This window comes from Cygnus olor, chromosome 6, assembly GCF_009769625.2.
Source record: "Cygnus olor isolate bCygOlo1 chromosome 6, bCygOlo1.pri.v2, whole genome shotgun sequence".
Taxonomy (NCBI): domain Eukaryota; kingdom Metazoa; phylum Chordata; class Aves; order Anseriformes; family Anatidae; genus Cygnus; species Cygnus olor.
This window is the reverse complement of record NC_049174.1, coordinates 21194904-21221470: the sequence shown is the minus strand read 5'-3', so window position 1 is coordinate 21221470 and position 26567 is coordinate 21194904. Positions and strand designations below refer to the sequence as shown.

General features: G+C 36.2%; 1 protein-coding gene and 1 long non-coding RNA gene across 9 annotated transcripts in view; one reads left to right on the top strand and one right to left on the bottom strand.

Annotated features, from left to right (window-relative positions):
- Positions 1-26567, top strand: part of CSRNP3 (cysteine and serine rich nuclear protein 3) — a 101061-nt gene that overhangs the window by 29419 nt on the left and 45075 nt on the right. For 6 of the 8 annotated variants that reach the window (XR_005821085.1, XM_040561698.1, XM_040561700.1 and 3 more), the window contains one exon: positions 248-418. Coding sequence is in view for 5 of the 8 variants with exons in the window: in XM_040561698.1 (XP_040417632.1) it covers positions 271-418 (148 nt within the window). In the remaining 3 variants the exon portion in view is untranslated. Of the gene's footprint in view, positions 1-247; positions 419-10676; positions 10768-26567 lie in introns of those variants that run through there. The other 2 variants (XM_040561702.1, XM_040561704.1) reach the window with 2 other exon arrangements.
- Positions 22554-26087, bottom strand: LOC121072253. The gene is made up of 3 exons (XR_005821090.1): positions 25115-26087; positions 24432-24767; positions 22554-24341 (listed from the first exon to the last, which is right to left on the bottom strand). It is a non-coding gene; the product is annotated as an uncharacterized LOC121072253 (long non-coding RNA).

Sequence of the window (26567 nt, the reverse complement as noted above, 5' to 3'; positions counted from 1 at the left end):
GAATGTGCTGGTAGAAAACAGGTGGCATTTACCTTCTGTCTTAAGAAGAAAAGACTGCCTGTAAGAAAGTCAGAATGTCTTTTGGACTTCTTCCTGCAAAAGTTGTTTAAAAACTCTTGTTAAAGAAACATTTAACTAAAGGTGATAGTATCAGATTTATATATAAACTCCTGCATGTTAAATGAATTTGAAGACTTGGACAGCAGGCAGATGTTTCAATGCTTCATTGCCTCTGTTCCTGCTACAGGTGCATGTGACAGCATTGCAGCGATGAGTGGAATTTTAAAGAGGAAGTTTGAAGAAGTTGATGGCTCCTCACCTTGTTCCTGTGTGTGGGAATCAGATGATGACATTTCTAGCAGTGAAAGTGCTGACAGTGGAAGCAATGTCCATCCATCAGCGTCTAATCATTTTAACCGTAAGTACTAAAGTGGCCTGTAAGACATAATCCTGTCTTTTTGTAACAGCTAAGAAAGGTTCATCTTACTCTGAAGAAATACAATGTAGACTACCTGGGTTTATTTGAGGTGTGTTTCTTTTCCCCGTTTTACAGCATTTCAGTGCTGACACTGTGAGGAAATACTTCTTTTTTAAAAACAACTTTCCTCTAGTCAGTTTTGTGTGTTTGTTTTTTGTAAAAAATTAGTAGCTGTCAGAATGAGTTTCAGAGGCAACTTAACTTTTGTACTGTAACAGTTATTCCCTATGACCACTCATCCTGTCACCTGATCCAATGCAACCAAACAGCCCTCAGTCTTTTTCTTCTACTCTATACAGGAGTAAAGGGAGAAAGAAATGTGTAATTTTCTTGGAGAAGATATTATATTCATACCTGATGTCTGTATGAGACACTTGAAGAACAGAATGCAGATGGTAGCTAGTAGAGTGGTTTCAAAAAGCCCAGGTTTTCTCTAGGCTTCTCACTGAATTTAGAATGATAGGGAGAAGAAGATCTAAGACACAGGTAGATGTGAGATGTCCACCCCCTCCTCTGCCCCCCGCAACTCATTTCCCTGCTCTGATTGTCTTTTGAGGCTCTTGCCGGTGGCTCTTGAACTTGAACTCTTCCAGCCTAGCAATACGGTTTTCAGTCTGGAATTTCTTCCACTTGGCAGTCTGCCAGTGCGTTAGTCTAGTGTGAATAGGCTTCAGGGCATGATGTAGATGCATTTATTTTGCTTAGCTTTCATTTATTTTCCATTGTTGTGTGTTTTTTGTTGTCTTTCATTTTGTTTCATTCTTGACAAAGCCACAACCTATTTGCTTGTGGTTTCTATAGGCAATGGCAGTATTTCTTTAATACAACTCAGTTTGGGTAACTGCTTTGTAATGTTTCTGTTAGGGAAACACACACACACACACACACACACAAAACAAACAAACAAAAACAACAAAACCACCCACAAAAACAATCCCTGACTGCTACAACAGACGTATAAATCACAAAATAAACTGATTAAAGTGTTCTTTGTAAAGCAGAAATAAACAACAAAGTTTGAATTTAAGGAGCATGTCTCTCCATAGTTGAATCTTGGACAATATAGCAGAGTCAAAATAGAAGCAACATATCCTTTTTACAGTGGTGTTTGTATTGGGTGGTGGAGAATCAGGCCTGTAGTCCCAGACAATGCGATATTTCCCGTAAATTAGCTGAGGTACTTGTGATTACTTTCCTGTTTGTTTCCTCAAAGAAAACCTTGTGAGCCCTATACAATGATATGATATACACTACTTTATTTTCCCAATTTTCCTAACAGCCATTGTTTTTGGAAGTATACTAATTTTCTGGGCAGAATGTGTGTATTGGAATGATCACAGCAACAGATTACTACTTACATAAGATTTTTCCTTACAAAAGGATCTGGAGTTGCATATTTTGTATCAGAACATTTCTTTTCAACCAGATACCGGTAGTAGTGGTTTCCAGATTCCCGTTTTCTATTGTTATTACTTTTTATCAGTCACCAGTCTCTGCAAAACCAAGATGTCAAAATTTATTAACAGACTAAGATCTCTAGATGCATATGTTGAAATAAATAAGATTATTTACAAATAAAAATAGTGTGATAAAGTTGCAGGATTGGGTTGTGTAATATTTGAATATAGGGCAAAACATGAAAAGATGCTTTGCTGCTGTATACAATTATATCCTTGCTAGCATATGTTATATGCACAACAATAGGCTTTTAGAATATGTAAAGTATATTAGCTCTAACCTCATCTGAGATCAGTGTCGGATTCTTTCCTCCCCAGCCCACTCTGTGTGGTGGTGTGTTTATTCTGTACACATGTTCCCTGAAGTCTGAGCTCCTACTGTGTGCCCAAAGCCACTGTGCTGTTCAGCAAAATCTCAAAAGATTCATGTAAATTCTTCTCACTCTTCTTTATCAGCACATACGCAGATTCATTGCATCTCCAAGGGACTGCTGAGACACAACTGCAATCTAAAAAATCCTCTGTTATGCCATGAGCTCCCGTAATCCCTGTCAGTACATAAAAATTCTTTGTGATAGTCAAATGTAATATTCTAACAGTATTTGATAAGCTGCATATAGATTAAGACTGCTGTTAATAATTAATACTCAACATTTTACATTAATCTTTTTATTTCTTTTCTTGTCGTAGCATATTTTAATCAAAAATAATTGTCGGGCATATCCGAAGCATTTAATGATTACAGTAGCATTTTATTGCTTTTCATGTCCCCAGTGGCATCCCTGGAAGTGAGTGTACCTTCTTCAGTAAATAAAGGTGTATGTCTGTGTACATGTTTCTATACATTTATAGTATTCAAAAAGCATAACAGTGTATGTGTACTATACATGTATGTAAACTATATATGTGTATAGTTTGAAAAAGTATGTGTGTACTTATATATGTGTAAGAGGCCTGTGCTATGTATGCAGCAAACAAATTAATTCATATCATTCTTGGAAAGGAAAGGTGAATGGTGTTTGTTTCTTAGACCCTTGAAGAAAGTTTACTCTTTCACTCATTAATTGTTTTTCATTTTACTGGAAGCAGGATTTCATTTTGTTTTAAATCAGAACTTTCTTCTAAATTGATGAGTAGAGAGGTTGACAGGTTGATTTGTGCGGGCCCAAACTTAATCTCAGATGCAGCTGGGAAAGTTGCTCTAATGTCAGTTAACCTTCTGTAGATTGCTGAAGCATGTTACAGACTACAGACTTTCCACTAAATATAATCCCTAAGCAAGGAGGGTCAGTGAAGTTGTGTAAGACGCAAGTCTGGGAAGTGCTCAGTGCAGTCATGATAAAACAGAGCGGAACACTTCTTCAATACTTCAGTCTTTCTGCCTCTGTGTTCATGCACATTCATGCTCAGGGAGCACAGGGAATGCTTTTAGATGTTTTTCCTATAGTAATATAAAAAAAAAATTAAGGTAATTTTAGGAAAGCATAGGGAAAACCAATGCATGTTTGTTTGCTGTCTATTCAAAATATATGTACCTCATTATTTGAAAGAATAAATTAAAGCTACAGAATGAAAATGGTTTAAGGAAACCATGTGAAAAACAAAGAAGAAAATGAAAGCCCCTCAAATTTCTCCATAAAACTCAATACAAGGCTTTCTAGTTTTTTTTTTAAACTTCTGAATACTTCTACATTCATACTGCTGCTTTTCAGATTATTTATGGTTAAACTACTTGATTTGTTCACCTGCACTGGGGATAGCATAACAATATTTCTGTGTATTATGATTATTTTCTTTTCGTCAGGTTGGGCTCTGCTTAAAGGGCAAATGGTTGCAATAAGGCACTCCAGTCAATTAATAATTACCAAGTGTCACCTTGTTACAGTAAACTCTTTTGCACTCTTATGTGCGGATTTTGGTCTGTGATGTGGCTCAGGGAGGTGGAGAGCAAATGGCTCTTGTAGCCTTTATTAGTTAAGAGTAGAGTTTTATTTTACTGATTTTTGTGTTGCATGAGAAGAACATAACATAGTGTTTTACATGGAGCTGGACCGTCTTCGGTTGGGCTAGAGCCTTGCAGCTTAATTCTTTTTTTTGAATAGAGCATGTAAGAGACTGAAGCTAATGGCAATGTGTGTTTCTAAAGTGATGTTTGATTTGCCTCCGTTAAAAAAGCTACAAATGGGATCTTTGAAATGTTGAGAATGTTGGCGAAAAGTCCCTCCAGGATATCACAGACTCTGGATGAAAGAAATTCTGTCCCCTTAACCCAGAGGCTTGTACCGAATTTTTTTGGAACAGTCTTTGTGCATTTGCTACAACCAATGTGTAGAGCAGGAGTAATACTAATGTTTTCCGAACTCTGACCAGATTATTAAAAACAGTAATCATACCTGTCATTATAAGATTGTGTTAAACTGTGGAACTACTTGACTCCCCAGGTAAATTTACTGAGGCATTTCCAACATGAAAACCTGAGCCAGCAGACACTTTCCATTATCTCGTTGTTATGTCATGACTGACTTCAGTTTTTACATTTTCTATGACAACCATGATTTTTGATTGTTAAAGAATAAGAATAAAGAGCAGAAATATTTTTTTGCACTGTGTAATATTTTTCTATCAACATAGTAGACTGAACACAGGGATGTTTTTCACTGATCAGTGTTGTAATTGAATCTTTGCCTAAATAGGGATACCTGCTTGTGGCAGACTCCATGTACAGTAATTTCTTAGATAGAACAGTTGAGAAAATAACCCTGTTACAGTTCCTGAATAACTTTCTGGAAAATTAATGATAATTTATAACTTAAGACATTCTTACTTTTCAAATCACATGGATATTTACATTACCATGTTAACACTAAAAGGAATGTACCTAGGATATGGCTCAAAGCTACATAGCAGGCTGCTTTCTGAGATTCTTTGGCAATTTTGCAGATCATCAGCAAAACAGTATTAGGGACCGATGATGGAATTTCATCAAGTGGGAGTCAAAAAAAAAAAGTGGGAGTAGAGAAGAACAAGAAAATGACTTTCTGGACTGTAAGAGAATAAAGAGAGTGGTCATAATCCACAGGTGAACAATTATTAGCTCCTCTCTGTACTTCTACTAGCTTTTGGTGTGGAAAAACAGCTTGTTGATCATATCATATATGAACTAAAAGAGAGGAAGAGGTTCCCTGAGGCAGAAGGAGTTTGACAAGCAACAGGATGTTTTTTATTAAGAGCAAGAAAGCGCCGGTAACAGATTTTCCTTGGCAAATATGTCAGCTTGCAGAAAGGGCCACAGATTGGCTGTCTCATAACTGGGAAAAGAGGGAAGGCTAATGAACAAAATGAGAATAAACCAGTTTTATCAAGATCAAAGTAATTTAATGCTCTAGCAGTTTGTAAATTTTTAGTCAGTAAAAGTGACTCATCCTCTTTCACTACATTACTGTGCAGAACACATTTTAAAAACACATGAGAAAATTACTGGAAAATGTTGATTGGGATTTTATAGCACTTCTAGTTCTGTTCTGTTCTTGTTAGAGAAAGGCGCCTTGCAGATGTATAAGCCCTGGTCCACAGTCAGGAGTATGTTATGTACTGCCTGGCATTCCTAGTTCAGAATGACAGTAATGTGATATATGAAGCGAGATTTGCTGATCTCTTCTCTGAGGTTTGCTAAAAATTAAACTTGATGGTTGATTTTGTCCTTGATTTACGATGCAGAATAAAAATTATAGTAACAATTAAGTAGTATATTGGATACAATCCAAGGCACTAGTTCTGTACTTTTTATAGTAGTTGCTGTCTTCAGATGCTGTTCTAATCTGCAAAATAACTTCAGTAATTTTACAGATAAATGAAAATCATTTATACACATAGAATGTAAGATCTATTTTCTCTCACCTGTGACATGTATGTAGAATTTTAAAAAACATGAAATCATAATGACTGTGACTTTCATGATGAAGAGGAATGTACCTAAACCCATAGTCTTTAATGCCAGTTCTTCTTTTCAACTGATTTTAAATTTGCATTTGATCGAGTCTTACCCAACTTTCTCTTCTGGAGAAACCATGTTGTAGATGGGCTTTATTTTAATGCAGTCTTGCTCCATGGTCTTCGACAAATAATACCAGAATTTTACAATGCCTTTCCTAAAGGTGAAAACTTAGATGTCTTGGGTACTAAAAGTAGCAGTCTTGCTTCTCAGACATGAGGAAACATTATGACATTTTGATGCTAGTGAAAGCTGAGGGTGGTCTGATACTATTACATCAAATTCTGTAGGGAAATCATTGATGAATCAAATCATAAAAGAAGGAAAATGGATTTTTCTGTTACCAGTTTATAACTTCTAATAGCTTCATTTTTGCCTGAAAATTTTTCTTTATGCTTCCTTTCTCAAGGCTGCTCTGTCCTAACGCTAGCTTTTATTCCTACTGAGAGTCCCAATGGCCCTTCAGCAGCTTTCCTTGGATTTTCTTTATGTGCTCTTACAAAGCAAATGAAGCTTCCAAAAGACTCTTATAATAGCCTCCTTTTTCTTATTTAGTACCATTTTTTCATTTCATGCATTTAGTACATATTCTGCATTTTATACTGGTTTACAAGTTTTTAATACCAGTCTTTAAAGATGGTTTGAAACTTAAAGCCAAGTTGGATTTAGTGCTTCTAACAAATTACATTGTTTGTATAAGGAATACATTATTTAAGACCAGGAAATATGAATAAAGTACTAGGATGCTGAGCACCTCCTGAGACATGTGAGTTAATTCTTTGTTTTCAGTTGGAACTTCCTGCTAGAGGAGAGCTTTATATCTGATCAGATAGATAGTAGGTAAGGTAGAGTGCGATATATTAGGAAGGTAGTTATGCAAGTTGTGCAATGAGAGAAACAAGCAGATCAGTAAGATCTATAAGTGCCTGCCTCACACAAATTTGCAGAAGATTCCTACCTTTCTCCTACACATTTGCTTTGAATAGAGATATTAAAAAATGGAAAATATGCCTACTGTTCTTGGTTGTGGTCTATCAGAACTCCAAGAAACTGTTTATGACACAGTTCTTCAGCAGTGCTGTCTTTCAAGGGCACCTCCTGCACGTCAGCGATTTGCACTTCTGGCAATAGCAGCTGAAGAGGCTATCTTTTTTGCTCGCTTAACTGCTAAAGTTGACAGGTGCCAAGATGCTATTCTGTTAATCTTAGAGATGCACACAATTCTATTAACTGTAGTATTTAAGTAAGTAAGATCTGAGACTGACAAAATATCAGAAACAGTCTCCTCGATGACAATCAGTCGCGTTGAATGGCATTCTTCTGGTCATTGAATATGTAACATTTTTGGTGTTCTAATTGTGTGCGTGAATACTGATTCTAGCCCACCACAATGCATTTGTAGCACTAGTAGCATTAAGGCATGTGTGTAGCATCCAGACCCTGAACCTTGTTTAAGAGCTTTCATAATACCTTTAACTAATGATAAGTATCTGGTTCAGCCTGAGCTCATAATATAGTGAAATGACTCTGTTCTAAAGGGGAAAACAGCTTGTGGTTGGTCAAGGGCATTGACTTGTCCTGTTACTTCCCAATTCCCCATCAAAGCCAATTAGTGTCTTTTTGTAATATAGAGTCTTTGTATTTTAATTAATTCATCGTCAACTCTGTATGCCCTGGAGTAATAGTGGTGAGAAAGGGATTTTCACCATCAGTTTGACTGAGTCCTGTACCGCTTTCTCCCCAGTGAGGCTTTAACCTTTCTTATCCATGGTTCTTGTTATATCACTGGGTTTTGCTGTGTGGTTGTGTGCAAGGGAATACTCTGCCAAGTCTTTAACTCCCACTTGCAATATGTACTGAATACACAGTTTCAGAATTTGCTGTGCGCTTATCAAAGACAGCTTAAGCTACTTGTGAGTCCTTTTTGAACTTCCTGTGTTACTGATGTTCAGTGGATTGCTGCGTATAAATATTTTTCATAAACTTGTGAAGTTGATTGTCTCCAATTTTGAGAGTCCAGGCTTGATGCAGACAAAGAGTAAGTTTTTAGTACTGAAAGTTTTTGTACATTTTCCAACAGGTTAGTGAGGGTAGTTTATCTACTGAAGGCTATTAGGTAATGCTTTCGAAAATGTTAAAGCAGGAGTTATATTTGGAAAGCAAATTAAGGGCAATTCCAAGCACTTCTTTTAGCTCTTTCTCATTCTAACTAAGGCATAACTGTATTTGTAAACCACCTGCTAGCGATGAAAGCAACCATAGGCAGTGGTCATCTGTAGAGCGGTTCAGCAGTGGTTACTATGGAAACTGTAGGTGACCTACATTCTACCAAAAAAATGAGAAAGTTTGTGATTTTTTTAAATGAAGCACACCTATTGACTTCTGCTGCTTTTCATCTTTTACACATTGTTTTACGCATGTAGTATTCTTAGTTTTGAGTGATTAGTGTGGAATAGACACAAGTCACTAGCCTTCTGTATGAATAAACTTTACTCAAACTATTGGGCATTGAGTCAGTGTCAAAAGCATACTTCTGGCTTCTCAAAAAAAATGAGAATATAGTGCAGAGTGTTTGGAAAAAAGCCACCAGATGAGAGGAGTTTGTGACATTTGAACTAAAGCTTGAGTTGACATTTTTAAATACATATTTCAGACAATTAGATTAATGTAGAAAGGTAAGTGTTGGGCTAGAGCATGTGACTAATTAAGTCATTAACTGTTGTGATTTGATTAGAACTATGATTTTCAGAAAAAAATTGTTAAAATAGGTTTTCAGAGAGAGGATTTGCATTGATGTTTTTTATTTGGTGGACTTTGTTGTTATTTAGAGAAAAACCCTGTTCCACTGAAATATTTAATGTATTTTCTCTGTAGTGTGTAGGAATCTTAAAGTTTAATAGAAATTAAGGACAAGAAAGCAAAAATACCGACTTACTAGAGGCTGAGGTGGGGGCTATATAGGTCCCTAACTGTCCTTGTTTGCAATCCCTCCTGTCCCACTGGCAGCAAATGATGTTAAATTATTCACATGCACAAAGTCATATGCCTCTGGCAGCTGATGCTGGAACCACTTCTTGACTTCTCCTGAATTTTCTTTTCCCCTTTCTGCCTGTGCATCTTTTGTAGCCCTGTTTATTGCTCTGAAGTTATACAACCTCTTCAGTGTGTTCCACGCTGCCTGGCATGCTTCTCTCCATTGCTTCGGTCGTGTTTTATTAGATTAGCTACTGACTAATTTGTTTGCATATCTCAATATATATATATATATATATATTTGTCTGCTTGTTAACCTCTTTCTTGCTCTAAAAAGACGGAGTTGCATGCACTGTATCCATTTCCCTACACTGTGATACATGAAAACAGCAGCAGTATTGGGAAGAAATATCAACTACTTTGTGTAACAACAGAGAGTTCTTAATGCTTTTGGGGGCTGATGTAGTTTAGTTTGCCTTTATGACACAGGCTTTAATTATCATCTGAACTTCTTGTATCATGATCAAAAACTTATTTTCCAAATTATTTTGATCCTAAAAAAAATCATAAGCATGCCTTAAATAATAGAGAATAGTATTTATCAGTTGTACCACTGAAGTTCAATATCCAGACATGTCAAGATTGTTGAGGTAAAGACGAATTGGCAAGATAAGGACACTGTAGAAATTGTATGTCCAAAGAGTGACAGCTAGCAGAGCATGCCCTGTGCTGAAGGTGGATATGGAAAGTGTCAGAGGTTTATCTGGAGTCTGTATCATAGTTTCTTAACAATCATGTTGTTCTGAACTAGCAATGAGTACAGAACACCTTCCAGGCACAAACGCAATGCCTCTCACTATGTCTGGCCATGAGCATGTCTCCAGCAGTGCTCAATTTTCAGTGCCGCAGAAGAAGGTGAGGAATGATCAGTCAAGCCATAGAAACCAGATTCTGAGTTCAGATATGTTGAAATGAATTTTCCTTTCTGATCCTCTGCAAGTTGAGCTGAAATACTGAACCAAGTTATGAAGTTATTTTCAAGCATGATCACAAGTGTTATGGGGCAAAATGGAAAGTGATGCGAGCTAGTAAACTAGTTTAGTACCTGTAATTGCAAAGTCAGAACTGTCACTGGCTTGTGCTGCTGTTCCCTTCTTCTCCCTTTATCATAGCCACATGTACAAGTGTACAATATGGATCAAGGACTTTTATTTATTTTTTTTTTCAAAACATATATGCAAAAATGGATTTTAGAAAGATAAGAAACCTTGCTTTAAGTACTTCAACAGATGGCAAGTCTGTCACCTGCCTTGGTAAGCAAGATTAATGTTTAATTGTCCTTGCTGTTACTGAATTTTTTTCTGTTCAGTGAAAAGAGGCTTAGGTGTTAGTCTTCCTGTTCTGTCTGAGCAGAAGTGCCTAGTGTATACCAGAACCCAAGTATGCACACTGGCTATGTGCTCAAAGGTTTCACACTCATTTAAAATAACAAGTCACATCTGTTCCTTCTGAAATACATTATATGAGATATTGAATAATTTATATCAATCTTAAATTAATATTTTGGTTAAGTAACTTGTATGACTTACTCATACATGTGACTCACATGCTCTTCTGAAATCTTTTTCCTCATGTTAATTAGTTTTGTTGCAAACAAACTGAATTTGCTGTTTATTCTGTGAGTTCGTATAGGGCATCAGTAATACTTCGGTAGAAATTCTAAATGTTTGTTGGTATCATTTTGACAGTAATGAAACATGAATTTCATTTTTTTAAGGACAGATTAAGGAAATGTCTACAGACTGAAAACATGATTTCAGAGGTCTAAAAATCTCCTGAGAGAAACTGCCGTTCTTTGAGATCACAAGGTCAGTAGTACAGTAGCAGTTATTCACATGCATCTATCTATACAATTACGCAGACCTAGTTTCAGTCTTCTACCATTTGATGGTACAAAATATGTTATATTTTACATCTACAGAGATTTTTATCAGCAATTTTAGAACAGCATTAGGGAAAATATTCCAATTTCCAGCTGCAAATTTGTTTAAAATTGCTTAAAATTAATTCTAAAAGCTTTTGGGTTAATATACTTTAACAGCTTCCACTGTAATTAGATTTATAGAGGAGAAATGTTTCTAAGTTCTTGTCTTTGTTTGTAAATGAATTAATTGTTGCATATTTGCATCTTTGTTCGCTTGCTTGCAAAAGTATAAGCTGTTTAATATTCTGGAAAAGGAAACAAAGTTTTCTGAAGAGGTACCTCCGAAGCTTGTATTTTAATTTGTCACATCATGATGTGATTTATTTCTTCCGAGGACTGGAAGTAATGGATATGATTTATTCAAGCACAAAGAGCTAGCCAACACATCAAAAGTAGTAAATTTGTTCAAAGAACTGTGTGTAATCAGTATAGTATTATAAGAACTTCACAAAGTAATTTAAAATGCTTAATTAAAAAAGGAAAGAAGAGGAAAAAAAAGATCTCTCAGATAACATGTTCATAATTTGTTGTAAGTTTTTCTCAGATACTAGAAAATCTGCACAATCATTATGATATCTTTTCAGGTGTTTGTTATTAGAATGTGATTTTTAAATGTTACATGTATTGATGAAGGAAAAACTAGAGAGCATAAGTATAGTTAATTCTTACCTGAAAGGCCTGAAACCGTGATGTGAAAGCAGACACCAAACCTGGCTTTTCACAAATGACTGTGGATCTAAGTGTAGCTGTCAGGCTTAGGTACGGCACTGTATCGTGTGGGCATGCACACATGGGCAGTGTTCCATGACAGGGGTTACTGATCGCTTTTTCCTGTTGGTTGTTTTTATAGCCTAAAATGAACTTTGGATATAGTTTCTTTTTACCTTACCAGGATTATCTTTCTCACACATTATTGAAGGCAACTGAGAGCTGATTCTCTTTCAGTAGCTAGAGCCTTAAATCATGTTCTGTCTGATTTTTGATTATGTGTTGATTTTCTGCAGTGAAGAGGACATATACCGCTTAATGAAGGCTCACTTGGCCCAGCTTTCCTCATTTGTAGTGTACAAGTGAAGAGAAATTGATTATAACTGTCTCATAATATTAATTTAAGCAAGGATAACACTTTCAATATTGAAATATTTTTCTTTTGCTATACTCAAATTACGTAAAGAAGAGTGCTCTGCTCATTTGCGTGATTAGCATGCAGTCAGGTAGAATTATAATTAAAAAAAAAAAGGCAAAAAAAAAAGCACGCACAACAGGAAGCAGTCTTGTTTACTTAAGGGGTTCTCCATTAAGTTAGATGGGTAAACACTGCAGGAAAACTTTCCAAGTGACCCTTGGTATTACCATTGTTCCACTGATGGTTGCAATATAAAATGCGATTTAGAAAGGTAAATAAACAAATATTCCTTTAGTGGCTGCATCAGAGAGGGTGCTTTTGGGGAATTGTCAATTACGTGGTACTTGAAATGACAAACTGAGTAAGGGCACTGTTAACATGTGCCCTTCTCTAGACAGATGGGATGTATATGTAAAAATTTCTGAAAATCTTCAGAAGACTGGTATGTTTGTGTTGAAGTATAATAACAATTTCAACTTTATTTATTCGTCATAATTCAATTAAACCTTGCAACATAAGGCTTAATCATACAGTCATTATTGAACAACTTTTGAGAATGAAGCTCAGTACCTACATTGTAATGCTGTACATGTAACTTTCTTTTTGGGGTTCTGGTGAATTCTTTCTTGACTTCATTAACTCTTAATGGGTTTTAGAGATCAGAGGTGGCTTAGCTAGGACTAATTATCAGTAACAAATCTGTAGAGAAGTTGACATTTAATAGATGTGCAAAACATGCAGAAACCCCTGAATCATTCCTTCAGAGCATAACATCAGAGATCTCTGAAACCGATGCCCTAAACGCAGTGATGTTTATTCCTGTTTCCTTTACCTCATGCTGTATTAAAATGCTTTAGGTAACCATACCAGATATCTGAATCTCTAGTTGAATGTTGGTATTCTAATAGAAAAGAATTTCAGTGATGAGCTGATTTTCAGTTCCCTCTTATGCAGAGATTTTCCATCTTTGTGATAGATAAACTGATCTTCTGTTAACAAACTGTAGCAAAATTCTATATTAAAATTGATTTTAATTCAAATTTTTAATGTTTATTTCACAGGAAAGATGTATTAGGATTTCTTAAAAGTACACAGTGGAGGAATCTAAGCCTCAATAACTTTTAATAGAATGAAGGTTTTTTTGTTCAGTTGTGTACTTTTGTCAAATTTCTGTAAAAGAACATTGTGTCACATTGTTCAACCTCTTCTGTGTAAAAGCAGTATTTTGTACCTCAAGGGTACAAAGGATACAATAAAGGAACTGTTAAGGAATCAGTGTCCTACCTCAGTTTACTTGAAGTACTTGCCCTAACCTGTAGGTACCTCCAGTTTCTGACCTTATCTTGTCATATTTTATTATTTGTTTTGTTGAAAATGGAAATAGGAGGAAAAAAAAGCATCCTGCAAAGCAACCTAGATCAAATGCAGACAATGGTATTGTTCATAAAATGCAATTACAGATGATAGGTAGGCCCAATGCTATTGGGCCAATTGCCAAAATTTCCATTTTACATGGAAAATGTCTTGCAGACTCCATGACTGAAACTTTAGGAGTCACCTGCAAAGCATTTACAGAGAAGAAGGATTTTTATCTGTTATTGTACAGCTAACATCTAGGAGAGCCTTTCACTTACTGCCAAATCTGTGGATAAAGAAAAGGACTTGAAGCTGTACCCCCAGAGAAGAAACCAATTCTTGCAGCATTCTGGACTCTAGCCCTTCTGCCTGCTGGTAACACACAGCCACTGAGTGTAGGAGTTCATATTTTCATTCACTGTGATGGATAGGCATTTAGATAAGACAGCTTTCCCCCTCCTGTTCTTTTGGTTCTCACAGTACAGCATATAAGAGGGGAGCATGTGATTCCTGATGTGACCATGTGAATTGATAAGAATCTTGAGCTTATTTAAAAATTGGCTTTTAATAAACAAAATGCTTCATTTATTTCTGTAAGCATGAAAACATGCATCAGATTTCTGGAATTCATTTCCTAGATGCCTAAATGTTACTGAACTTGGAAAACTTGTTAATATTATTGGATCTAAAGTTCTGGGTTTTCATCAGGCACTGGAATACATTCCTCCTTACTACGGATTCCTTGCTATATGTCACAGTCTTGCAGTCAGAAACAAAGCTTTTGTCATGTTGCTCCGATTTGAGAAGTGGAGGAGGGGTGGGGTTTCCTCACCCCATCTCCTTTTGGAACTTGGATTTAGGTTTCTGAACTGTGTAAGAGATCACTTGAAAGGGGTTTCCTTTTCCAGGCTTTATTTAATAAATAATCTAATACAAGAGATAATAGCATAAATAAATAACATGATAACCATGTAGCTATCCTATTCATCTTCGGATTGCGTTTTCCAATCTCTTTTTGGAGTATTTTCTCCTCGCCCTTCCTTTTTTTGGAGGGGAAGTTTGTTCCATGTGCTTTTTAAATGGCAGTTTAACTTTCTGTAGGTAATTCACAGGAATAAACAAATGACAAGACAAGAAAAAGCTGAGGAGACTCATAGTTTAACCTTAGAGGGGGATCTGCACAGAATTACTGATGAAAATTTTTGTAAAGGCTTTTGTGTTAACTAGATAATTTAACATAGCTTTAGAAGTGCTTATTCTGCCGTTGTTACATGACATGGTGGTTTCCCCTCTCTGTATGTTACTAGATTTGAATTTCTTTCAGCAAAGACAGCGTAAATTGTTGATCCCATTGAGCTGGAATAGCTGTCCAGATACAGCGATCACGAAATCTGATTGTTTTTTCTAATGACTGTGTCATCTAAGAGCTCTGTGTGCTGTATCAGTGCCTGGATCCAGTGGCTGTTTTAAGGCATTTTCTGCTGGGCATTTCTTTTTAAGGTATTTTCATGAGTTACTGCATTTGTGCAGCATACATCATCTTCTGATGGTGCTGGCTTAGTGCAAGCATGTGCACTTGGTTAGCACCGGAGAGATGCAAGACATACAAAGCTTTACCAAATGCTTTAAACTGATGAAGGGGATGATCCCTGCTATCACAAATGTAACAGTTTTCCCCTGCCAGGATCTATAAAACTGCAGAACAACTGAACACGTCTCATAGCCAGTACTTCAGGAACTAATGGGCTAGTTTTGTCTTTAAGTCAGACATTATTTAATTTTATATGACAGTGGCTGCATTTTAATGCATAGCATAATAAAGCCTGAACACCATGGCTGAGGTCAGCCTATCTACTAGTGTCTTGTTTCAGGAGTAGTTAAGGATATGAAGAAAAAAAAAATCTCTTCTAAAAATCTTCCAGTGCTTCAGTACAAGAGTTTTTAATCAGAAATTGCATTAAAGAGGAGTGCGAAAGATTTATCTGACTATAAGTTCCCTTATAGTACTTTTCTCCCCAGAAGCTAGAAATACAGGAGAAAAAGAAGATAAAAAGTGTGCCCCCTATTCCAACTAGAACAACCACTGCAGGATTTCTCTCGTAGTGGGGCTTCTGTTGTGAGCTGTGGAGCTGTGGTTTCCTTTTTGAGAGTTTTGCTCAGTAGTATTAGCTTTAAATAATAATAATAATAATTTATGTAATTAGTACTTACATAACAGTAAGTTATAAAAAAGGCATGAGTCAACTACTTCAGGATTGGGAGCTAGTTTAAAAATCCTAACTAATTCCACTGGAGAAAGCGTGTATTATTTAACAAATAAACATTTTCAGAGTAATTATTCTCTTTTGTCTAAGATACACATTTTGTTGTTTATATGATGTAGTGGTTGAAAGGTGATGTGGGGGCTTTGGAGACCTGTATTCTAGGCTCTAGAGTTTACTTGCTTTGGGAATTTGAGGGAGTCATTAAATAGATCTGGCCAGTAGAGATTAAGGCCCTCTTTCAGCATGGTGCTAAAGTTATATTCATGCTTAATGAGAATAACTGTGCTGGGACCATTGTTTTTTAATATCTGTTCTCACTCAAAGGGAGCCTTAAAAATCCAGCCACCTAAAATTACAGCGGAATAAATGGTTAAGGACGCTGATGAACAATTTCAAAGAAACATATTCATACTTAAATACTTTAACGATCCGTTTCTCCCTACCTCTGTTTCTTCATCATCATCCATATTGTCCTTTTGATTGCTTGAAAAACATTAAAATTCAGTGGTCTGGTTTAGTACTTAAGTCCTAGAAGCATTCTTGTTATTTCTAATCCATCAACAGTACCCAACAGCTCTTTTATTTCTTTATTTAGGCTTCCCTACCCAGCAGTCTAATGAGGTCAGAAAGGTCAGAAGAAACTAGCAAGAAAGGTCAGGGTGGCTTATGCACGGCTCCTTTTCTGTAGCCTGATACTCAGCATGCTGGGAATGGGTCAGATTATACTGTTTGGATTGTGCAGTGAAATAATGACATTACCAAATTGACAAGTATTCTTCATTATCCTTTCCCACAGAATATATTTCCATGACTGGAGCAATTAGCGGGGATTATCTTTGAGAAGAGAAATAAATGGCTTTTAACTCCTTTGTGTATACTAAAATAATGTTATCTGGTTTAAATTTTTCTTAGCTGAAGGATTTTTTTTTTTTTGGTAAATTCAACTGGTAGGATATCACCCTATATCAGAAAAAACAGTACTTTCCCATCCACCTACTGCATGTTACTTAGACATAAATAGAATTGTAAATTTTTCCTGTAATTACTTTGACCTGTTCAGTGAGACAGACAGGTTCTCTGTAAACTGTGGTCTTCCAGCATGCCTCGTACTTTTAGTCACCAAGAGCACAATTGTGGGATAAGTAACGATACTGTTTGAATTTTTTCATACAGAGAAGCAAGGCATGGAATAACTAAATTGCTGAAGGTCTCACAAAGTTATTTATTATAAACAGCTTCCTTTTACAATCCAAAGAAAAGTTTTAAAATATAATAAAGTATTAGTGATACCTGTATAAGGAACATAATAGCTGCATAGCAATTAGTAAGTGCTTGGTCATTTCTTAGCAATTGCTCTCTTTATATAATATGTGCTATTTGTTGCATGCTCTAATTCATACTGCTGAATTGTATGCTATCAGGCGGTGGCTTCAGAGTTCTCAGTGGTTACCCCCTGCTTAGTAAAAATTCCCCTAAGTTGTATTTGACATTTAAAATATACCTCTGGAACCTCTGAATTTTTGTTTTTGTTGTCTGAAGATTTGCCTTTGGCTGACAATTGGGTGTTGGACAGGAGATTCTACTGCTGCCACTACTGGAGTCACCTGGGTACCTTGTTTGTTTGCTTAAGTTTAACATAACACCAGATGTGTGGACAGGAAGGAATTTTCACTCCAGTTCTCATTCAGGCTAGATTAGACTCAGCTGTCAGCCTGTCTAGTATCTTGGATTTTGGCTTTTTTGGTTTTCTTTACCCCCCATTCACAATAGTCTGAGGTCATTAGTCCTTTTTCACCAAATTCTCTGATTTTATGTAGCTAAGCGTTAGCTTTCATATCTTCCTCTTCTTGCTCAGTGCATGTTTCACTTTGTGAATTTTGTCTTTACTTTAGGACCCATGTGCCTTAACTTCTACGTATATGCACTAGAAACAAATGCATTTCCTAGATCTCAGAATAAACATTCTGGACCCATCTTCTACTACCCATCTTCAAGAGTTTACCATGTTTTGTCTTCTGAAATGTTGGCTTGCCTGTGCATTTTCCCAGACTTGGTTCTTCAATTATTCTGATTGCTATTCAGTTTATTTTTCAAAAGGTACTTTGTTTTTTCCTTCCTCACCCTACAATTTTTTATACATTTATATCTTTAGTAGCCTTTTCATTTCTATCTGTACATTTTTTTCTGGTTAATTGCAAAAACATTTGCAATGAACTTATATATCTCTCTCAGACTTTTACTGTACAATCATTTTCCATTGAGTGGTTTGTCTTGTATGTATCCTCCAAGATAATTAACTGAATTCAGCTGTGAAACAAAATTTCTAATATTTCCCATCTCAAGTATCACAAAATTCTGTCCTTAACAAATGTTTTCTTAATGTGTTTTCATGTACACTAGTGCTGCTTCACAAGTAATGCCTTCTTGACCTGATGATGCATCTCTTTGTATCCCCTTTAGCAGCATGCATGCTTTTTTTTTTTTTAACTGTCATGAAAGTATATTATTAGCCTCTGCTTCTTGGCAGAGAAACAAGTTCTTGGTCTTTTCCTCTCCACTTACAGCACTCGTTAGTATTGGTAACTCTTGAAATCTTCAGCTCCCATTTTGTTTCTAATGTTTTGGAGGAGTTCCTGGAAGTCTGCAAATGTATGTCGTTTTTATGAAAGAATTTGAAAACCTTTGCCATTAGGTCTACAAAATTTTCACTTGGTATGTAAAAGTAACTGTTTTGAGATGACAAGTGATACCTCTTGTTTTCTCTGTACTCCCAGTTCTTTGAATCTACCTGTCTCCTGTTTGACTTTTAAGGTACATAGCTTTTAAGGCAGAGACCGCTTTAGTCTCTCATAATGCCTTTGTTATTACAGTATGATAATCTAAGGATAACCACCAGGACAAGGTTTGTGGGGAAAATAATATTTTTTTAATTTGATTATCTTCTGCAGTTAGAAAAATAGGCAGGCTTTTGTGTGTATGACTCCTTTCTCATATTCTCAGAGGCTTCAATTGTTCTAGTCATCTCCACTTGTCTTTTTAAAGATATTGCTTTTCCTTGCAAATTCTGCTTATAGCCATGAAGAGGCTAGCAATTGTTGATCTGGGTCTGTTCCAGTATGACTATGAATGTAGTTTTTGAAGAGTTGTTTGCAACTGCAGCAAAAGAATAGTAAGATCAGCACAGTGTGTGTAGCAACTTGCTGTTTTAAGTATTTCACAAGCTAAATGTGACAACTCAGGAATTCTCGAAGTACTGGAGAAAATAAGAAAACTGCAGGATACACAATGCACAGTTATGAACTCATGGGCATTGTAAATGATATGAAATGTGTTTCCTGTGTGTAAATGGGGCCACTGCTGTGTCTCAATCCAAGACGTCCAGGTCAGTGAGAATGTCTTTTGCTCTGGAGGAGTAGAACAGTTGGCCCTGGCCAATGCTTATGCTTCTTGGAATCTGAAATGGTGCAAGTCTACATTTAGGATGTATGGTGACTTATGTAGCTGTTAGTGACAGCAGAGTTATCGCAGAACGAAAACAGTTAAACAAATGCAGCTAGAACTGTAGTAGAAGGACTGAAATCCACCCACCTGAAGAGATGGAATGAGACAGCCAAGGACCTTGACTTCATACTTTTCAGTCACAGAACTGGTGAGTTCCTCCATGAGCTTGGAGCTGTTGGTCTGGTAAAAGTCTGTTAACAGCAAATGACAGCTGGTGCTGTCAGCTTGCACCTTTGCTATAACCTAGAAGGTCAAAACAGACAAGTTGAGTAGACTCTTTCTAAATATCTGACAAAACTGGTATTATCTCCATCTATTATAGCAGATATAAACATCCTCATGCTACTAGATGAAAAAATATTGTGACAGAGTGCTTAAAGTTGCCTGGCCAAAGGGATAAATTGGTTGAGAAATCACAGTCATGGCAGGGATGCCAAAAATCATACCGAAGTAATAATTGCTTATTTTTTGCAACATAGAAAACTGCTAAATGATGCAAATTCCTGGCAGGTAATATCAGGGATCCCCAGAGCCCAAGTTTTGTCCATGATGTAAATTGATGAGCCTTTTTCAAAGTATTTGGATATAAACCTGGTAGGAAGTCTGGTTGGTTGGTTTTCTTGCTTATTGAATCGATGTATTGGAGAAGATGTTGAAAAATGATTTTAAAACAAAATCAAAAAACTTTTCTCAACTGAAAATGCACCAATGCTACATAAAAGGCTGAAAAAAATGCAGTGCTTAGATATTGTAGCCTGACATAACTCAAACCTTGACTGTTGTACTTCAGTCTGGGTGATAAACATATCTACCTCATACTATGAACAGAAGTCTAACTGGAACATTAAGTCCTGCAGCTAGAGGGTATCAAGCAGTTTAATTAAAAAAAAAAATCACAGATTTCTGAAACACTGAAATCTTGAAAAAGATTTGGGCTATATAATTGCTCTATTACAAGTCTTTAGTCAGTCCTGATGCCTTTGAGATAGAACTCTGAGGTAAAAATAATCACTTGACTGCTACTTCTACAGAACTTCAGGTTTCAGCCTGTTGCTGAAATGTTGATCTTTGTACAGTTCCAGACCATGTGAAAACTGCAATTATTCTTTGTCCTTTTGGAAAATTAGATCAAGAACATCACGTATCTTTGAACATCAGCTGAAAACTTTGTAATCAAACTGTAAATCAACAGCCCATTTTGATTGTTCACTGAAGTAATGGATTTATACCAACACATCATAGACCTGTCCTCTAATTTGGTAACATGACTGTGATTACTTAAATATTGTTATTCGATCTTCATATATGAAAGAAATGGCAACCACTGTTCCTTGGAAAGCATATTTCTAAATTGTAGGCACTTACTTTCTGAAGTTTTATTTCAATGTTGGACATTTCTATGTAAAAGCTGTAATTCCCAAGATATTATCATGTAACATTAAGATGTTTATTGTAAGAATATAGTGGTTCGGGTTTTAACTTGATTAAAATCTGATATATGTGCTATGGAATTTATTTTGGATGTTAAGTATATGATAAAATTTTGAATTGAATTTCTTTTAAAGTTGATTTTGGAGAAAGCCAGATAGTTACCGTGTCTTAACCAGCAGCTTTCAAAAAGCTTATAGGATAAGGAGGGGAATATCCTACAAAATATATTTACTTTCTTCATGTAGTCCACTGTCATGGAGCATATGGGGGAAAATGTGTTGTTCTCTGCTGATAGAGAAAATTCAACGTGAGAAATAAAATTTCCAGTGCTATGCTGATACTATCAGTGATGATGGTACACAAACAAAGAAGTAAAGAAAAATTATTTTCAAGCTTTGCTGGATACACCTCAGGGAAAGAAATCGATGCTGGCCAAATAGAAATGGACAGAATTATTACAGGAGAATCAGTTTCTAGGCTTTAAAGGTTATTTGAAACAGCAAAGAGTTCACATACAATCTAGAATTCAGTGTCATTTTAAACTTTAAATGACATGTAGAGTGGTATATGAGATGTACAAAGCCAGGAAAAAGTCTTGCAGCAAATTCACTTCATCTGGAATGAGATCCTAAACTGTTTTTTAGCAATTCAGTGAGGACACCTTATTTTAGAGTTTAGTTATCTTCTGGTCTGTATAAGTCCACTATGTATTTTATTGTGAGTGCATTGAAAATGTATTGTAAGTTGTGATGCTTTATGAGTTACTGTCTAGCTGTTATAAAATGTAAAGAATTGTTATTTATATTTTATCTCTGTCTCTGCTTAAATTAAAATATATATATTTATGGTGGACAGGAACAAATTCAGACTGTAACAATGAAAGATTCATCTTCCAGTGGAAGGAATCTTTAATTGCTCGTAAAAACTAAAGAGCTTGCCTGCTTCACTGTGCAAATTATGAAAGCGAGGGATGAGACAACATTACAGGTTACAGTGGTACTTTAGAAAGTTCTACTGACGATATATCCAGTGAGTAAATATGGTCTGCTTCCTTTTGACTAGATTTTACTCCTGTTTCAACTCCTGATTCAGTAAACTACTCTTTGGTTTACTGTTGTATAAGGGAGACTAGAAGAACCAAACAGGTGGAGGAAACGAAAAAGAGAAAATATTAGGTACCATGCTTCCTTCAGGTATCTCTAATCGTGTTTATTTTTAAGCTTTCTGCTGGTCAACAGCCAAGTGAAATTTGTAAGCCGGAAAGTGATACTATGAGAAAAGGTGTGCTTAGTAACCAGGGAAGGGAGGAGGGAGTATGTCAGTTAATTTAAATCCTAAAGAACCGCCTTTGTTTCTTCTGTCTGTCTTGCAATTTCTAACAGCACCAAGCATAGCTTTATAGTTCTGAATTACTCCCTGGCATGGATCATGTTGCTATGTCTGAGCTGTCATGGAAACTAGCTGGAGGAAAGCTGGCTTATGAAGTACATACAAGACAGCACAGGCAGTCCCTGTTCTTAAGGTATCTAGTTTTTTCTAAGTCCTTTTTTAATCTTTTTTTTTTTAAACATGATAATAAGCAGTTTGCTCTTTAAAATTATCTTATGTTTTATTTGAGAAACTCCATACTCTGCTGGTGTTTTGGATCTTGCATAAGACTAACGTTGGCTGTATCAAGCATTACGGCAACACTTAATTGCTTTGATTATTCACATAATCTAATGCAACAGCAGTCGAGATTCTTTTGCTGCTTACTATACACCTCTCAGTACATTAATTTGCCTGCCACAGAGTTAATATATTCTTTGGTTTTGGTAGTTAACCAGCAGTTTTCAGAAAGTTTGTGGAACTAGAAAGAAATCCTAAATGTTTACTACAGGGGAGTATTTTTGTTTGAGCACAGTAGCTCCTGTAATCATAGTACCATTAAAGTACCTCCAGCTGTTTTCTGGAAGGAAGTACACTTTCCTCTGAGATTTCACCCTAGAAAGAAGGTCATTGAGATTTGTTTTTTATCTTGGAAAGATCCAGGTATTGTAAGATGTAGAAACACTATCGTTAAAAATGAGGTTGCTTTCAAGACAATCAGTAGGAAATGGTAGGCTGTTGTATACCTCGTAGAGTACATAAAGAGAATTCACTGCTACTCTGTGGCTGATTTGTACCACATAATTTAGGAAGTTGCTCCTGATCAAGGAGAAAATTTAAGAGTGAGAAACTAAGGAAATTTTACATACTGCCCTTAAAACTGACATTACATGGCAAATGTGCCAGGGGTAGAAGTGAAGAGTGGCACTGGTAGTCTTCACTTTTAATGCTCTAGTCGTCACTGTTTGGAATTTGAAGGGGAGATCACAAAGGTGCCAGAAATCGGAACAGCTTCTGAGGAGCTATTGTTACTGTTTTCCCTCCATCTATTGAGCTGAGAATGTCTCCTTACCTTTCAAATGGATTTTGTCTGTTTTCCTAAATTTCACTGACTAGACTCTTATTTCAAAATATGGTTGTACTTCTCTTTGAAATGTCATTTAGGAATGTGTGAGTTTTTCGTGTTTGTGAAATTCAGGAATCCAAAGTATGTTCTTTCTGACAGGCTACTGAAATCCTCCAAGCCCCAGTATTTTGAACTGAGTAGTTAATGTGGAAATACTTGAAGACAGTTCAGCTTTGGCTGTGATCTATCTACAGAAAGCAATATGTTTGGAGGCCAGGATGAGGAAGTGTATTTGATTAAATTATATTTGGTCTGGAAAGAAAGATGTGGAATTTATATTTAAGGTTATCCTACCCCAGTGGTATTGACGGTAACTTCAGATGGAGAGCTTTAATAAATATTTCACCATTTTCTCTCAAAGATGTGCATTTTTAGTTTTGTAGAACTACTGAAATGGTAGAGTTCCATGGGAAATTTGTGGTTACACCTCTTCCTGAGCTCAAATTAGAGGAGTTTGCATGGGCAAGATTTGTGATCATTCCTTCAGTAAAATCTATACATCATCCACTTCGAAACGTGGAAGTCAATTCTGAGGTATTTGGCTGCTGTAGCTCATAAAATACAAGCCATGGCCTCCAAGCCATGCTGCTTCTAAGAGCGGGAGCAGAGCATGTGTGTGGTCTATAGGATGCATTTCATAAATCCTGGGCTTCTGATCTATTTTGTCACTGGACTGCAAAAAAGTTTGAGCAAAGCCCTCTTTCCTCATGATGTGGAAACTTGCATTACTGGTGTATTTGGCAAAATGGGTGCTCTCTCTTGCATTTTATTCTAAGTTACAGGATTCGGCTGTTTAGGAAAAACAAGACATTGAGTGCAAAGAGCTCCTTTTTGTCTCATGAAATTGAACAGTGCTGTCCCAGTAATTGTTTTGATTCATATCCAAATCATCCAACTGAGATACAGGATACTGAACAGCATATTATGCTCAATGTATAGCAAAGCAATTTAGTTGTATAAGGTGGGAATGATCTGAAGTTTAAATTCTAGTCTACTTTTTGATAAATGGCTGGTGTTCTTGTTTTTTTTTTTTAAATTCCGTGCAAGATCTTTATTTCAATGCCTGTAATCTGTGTATAAAAGTATTCAAGTTTAAATGCATACAGGCTAGAATAAAGCAGGCTTTAGCCAGTTATTCCATTATAACAATGGAGGTGATTTGATGTCCAAACTTGCTTAACCTTGCTTAACAATTCCCTTTTGCTGTAGCTCCTGTAGAATAGGAAAGCAGTTCCTCTGAACTGGTCTTCTTTCAGAGCAGATGTAGGATCTGGCAGACGAGTTACCTCTATGTACAATTTGTTGGCAGGTTCTCGATTCTGTTTTCATTTGAATTCACTAGGAGCCTTATATTAGAGAAGAGAGCCCTTCCTTACCTCTTGGCACCAATGTGGGACTTCAGGTGGAATAATTGCTAAGTATTTGCACATCATTCTTCCACTGGTGCTTCAAGGAGAGGTGGTTTTAGATTTTCCTAAAGAAGTCTTCTCTGTTACAGGACAAGTCCAGTATGATGAGTGTAGTTCAAATCTGTTTCTGCTGTGGAGTGACAAGGGAGGTCTGGTTTCTAACGTCAGTATGGGTTCTTGCCACTGTGAAACTCTTGGGTGATCTTTAACTCCTTGGGGGTGAAAAGGCATTTCCACCGTAGTATGATGGAGCAGAAATTCCACAGGATGGCTCTGATAAAGACCTCCTTCTATTTAGTACACCTGTAAGAATAGAGTATGGAATATATATGGAATATATAGCATATAGTTAACTTCCTGAAAATGTCATTAGAATTAGGAAATTCCAAATTCCACTGTGGTGGACTGAAGCATTTTTTCCCAACCTTGAAGAGCTAAATAACTGAAGCTGCCTTTTGTGTAGCCTGAAGACTGCCTGCTGCTATTGTCTCCCTGCAAAAACAACTCATTCAACTCATTCCTGCAGGCTGGTTTAACAGTATCATGTTTTTGAATCTGTTTTCCTCTAACCTTCTTTCAAGTTGTGAAAAGGGCTCCATAGTATATATAATGGCACCCAAAAAATGTGACGATAGTACTCTTTTCCTTACCAGTTTTTGTTCTTTCCATCTGCCAAACATTTGGTCGTCGTCCCCCCTCCACCCCCCCCAGTGCTACTGCAGCAAAAATGCCTGCCTTTTGTTTATGTCTTCCTACACTAGCATTGTGACATCATCAATGATATCGCCAGGGGAAAAAATATTCGTAGCTGTAGTTAAACCAGCTGTTCGTTAGCAACCCATCTAGTCTGCTTTCATTTCTTTTCATTAATGTATATGTGGTAGTGTTTCCTGCTTAAAAGATGTGGAAGGTTCTCCGCCACGAACCATCTGCTCTGTTGTTGTCTTTGGGTAGATAAAAATGGTGGCATTTTAAAATATACACGTTCTTGGTAATGGAATTTTTTATTTAACAAAATGAATATAAGATTCTAGAAGAGATTCATCACTGGATTTAGCTGTGGGTAATTCTCTGTCCTTTACTACCCATCTTTCGTAATTCAGTGTAATCATAGAGACTGCATACCAGATGATAGAAAACCTTAATAGTACATGATGAGTAAGATGCAGAGAACAATAAAGAATTTGAGAGTTTTGTCACTGATTTGCATGACGACAGTAAAGTGCATGAATTTGTTCGTCACGCTTGTTCCTTCCATGCAAATCAGTGGCAAAACTTCCATAAGACCAGAATAAAGCCAACAAAGAGCAACAAGCTGTCATTTATTCTAATGAGGGGGGATTTTAAATAGAAGAAGTTGGTATTTCATTTGTGGAATGTTAATGAGAAAACAGTTTCTTTTTGCCAACTTGCGTTTTCAAAATGCTATGAATTGTTCCAGTGATAATTCACAATAAAATAGCTGCACCTTTGCAGTGTTAATGTTAGGGTTAATTACTTGTTCAGTACCTCTTTTTTGGATGGAGATGTTCATTTATCATCACTAGCTCTATGTTAGAATCGAATACCAGAATATTCTGGTTAGGATATCTCCAGTAATTCCATAGTGGATTCCTGATACTGATTCATCACTAATGGGAAAAAAATATAATTTTGTTTTTTTATTTTATATATATATATATAACATATGTAAAATAAAGCATTTGTGTAAGTGTTGTTGTGATTTTTGAATGTGATTATTCACTTAATCCAATATAAAATCCTCATAAGGTAAATATTAAGCTTTTAGCCAATATAAAATATTCTTTACAATTTGTGCAAAAAAAATCAAAAAAAAACAACAACAACATGAAAACACAAAACACTGAGCGTCATCACATATTATTAAGAAGCGATCAGACTTCATTGTGTACTATATAATTTGTCATTTGGATCTGGGAATAATCCTTGCTCAAAAGGCCAATTCTTATTCACCTGAGTAGTCTCACTGAAACCAGCAAAACTAATTTTATGACCAAAGATTACAGGATAATGCCCTTGACTGACGAGACAAATTTAAATCAAGGGCTGCTTTTTGGGAGCAATTTTTCATTTAGAAGCTTG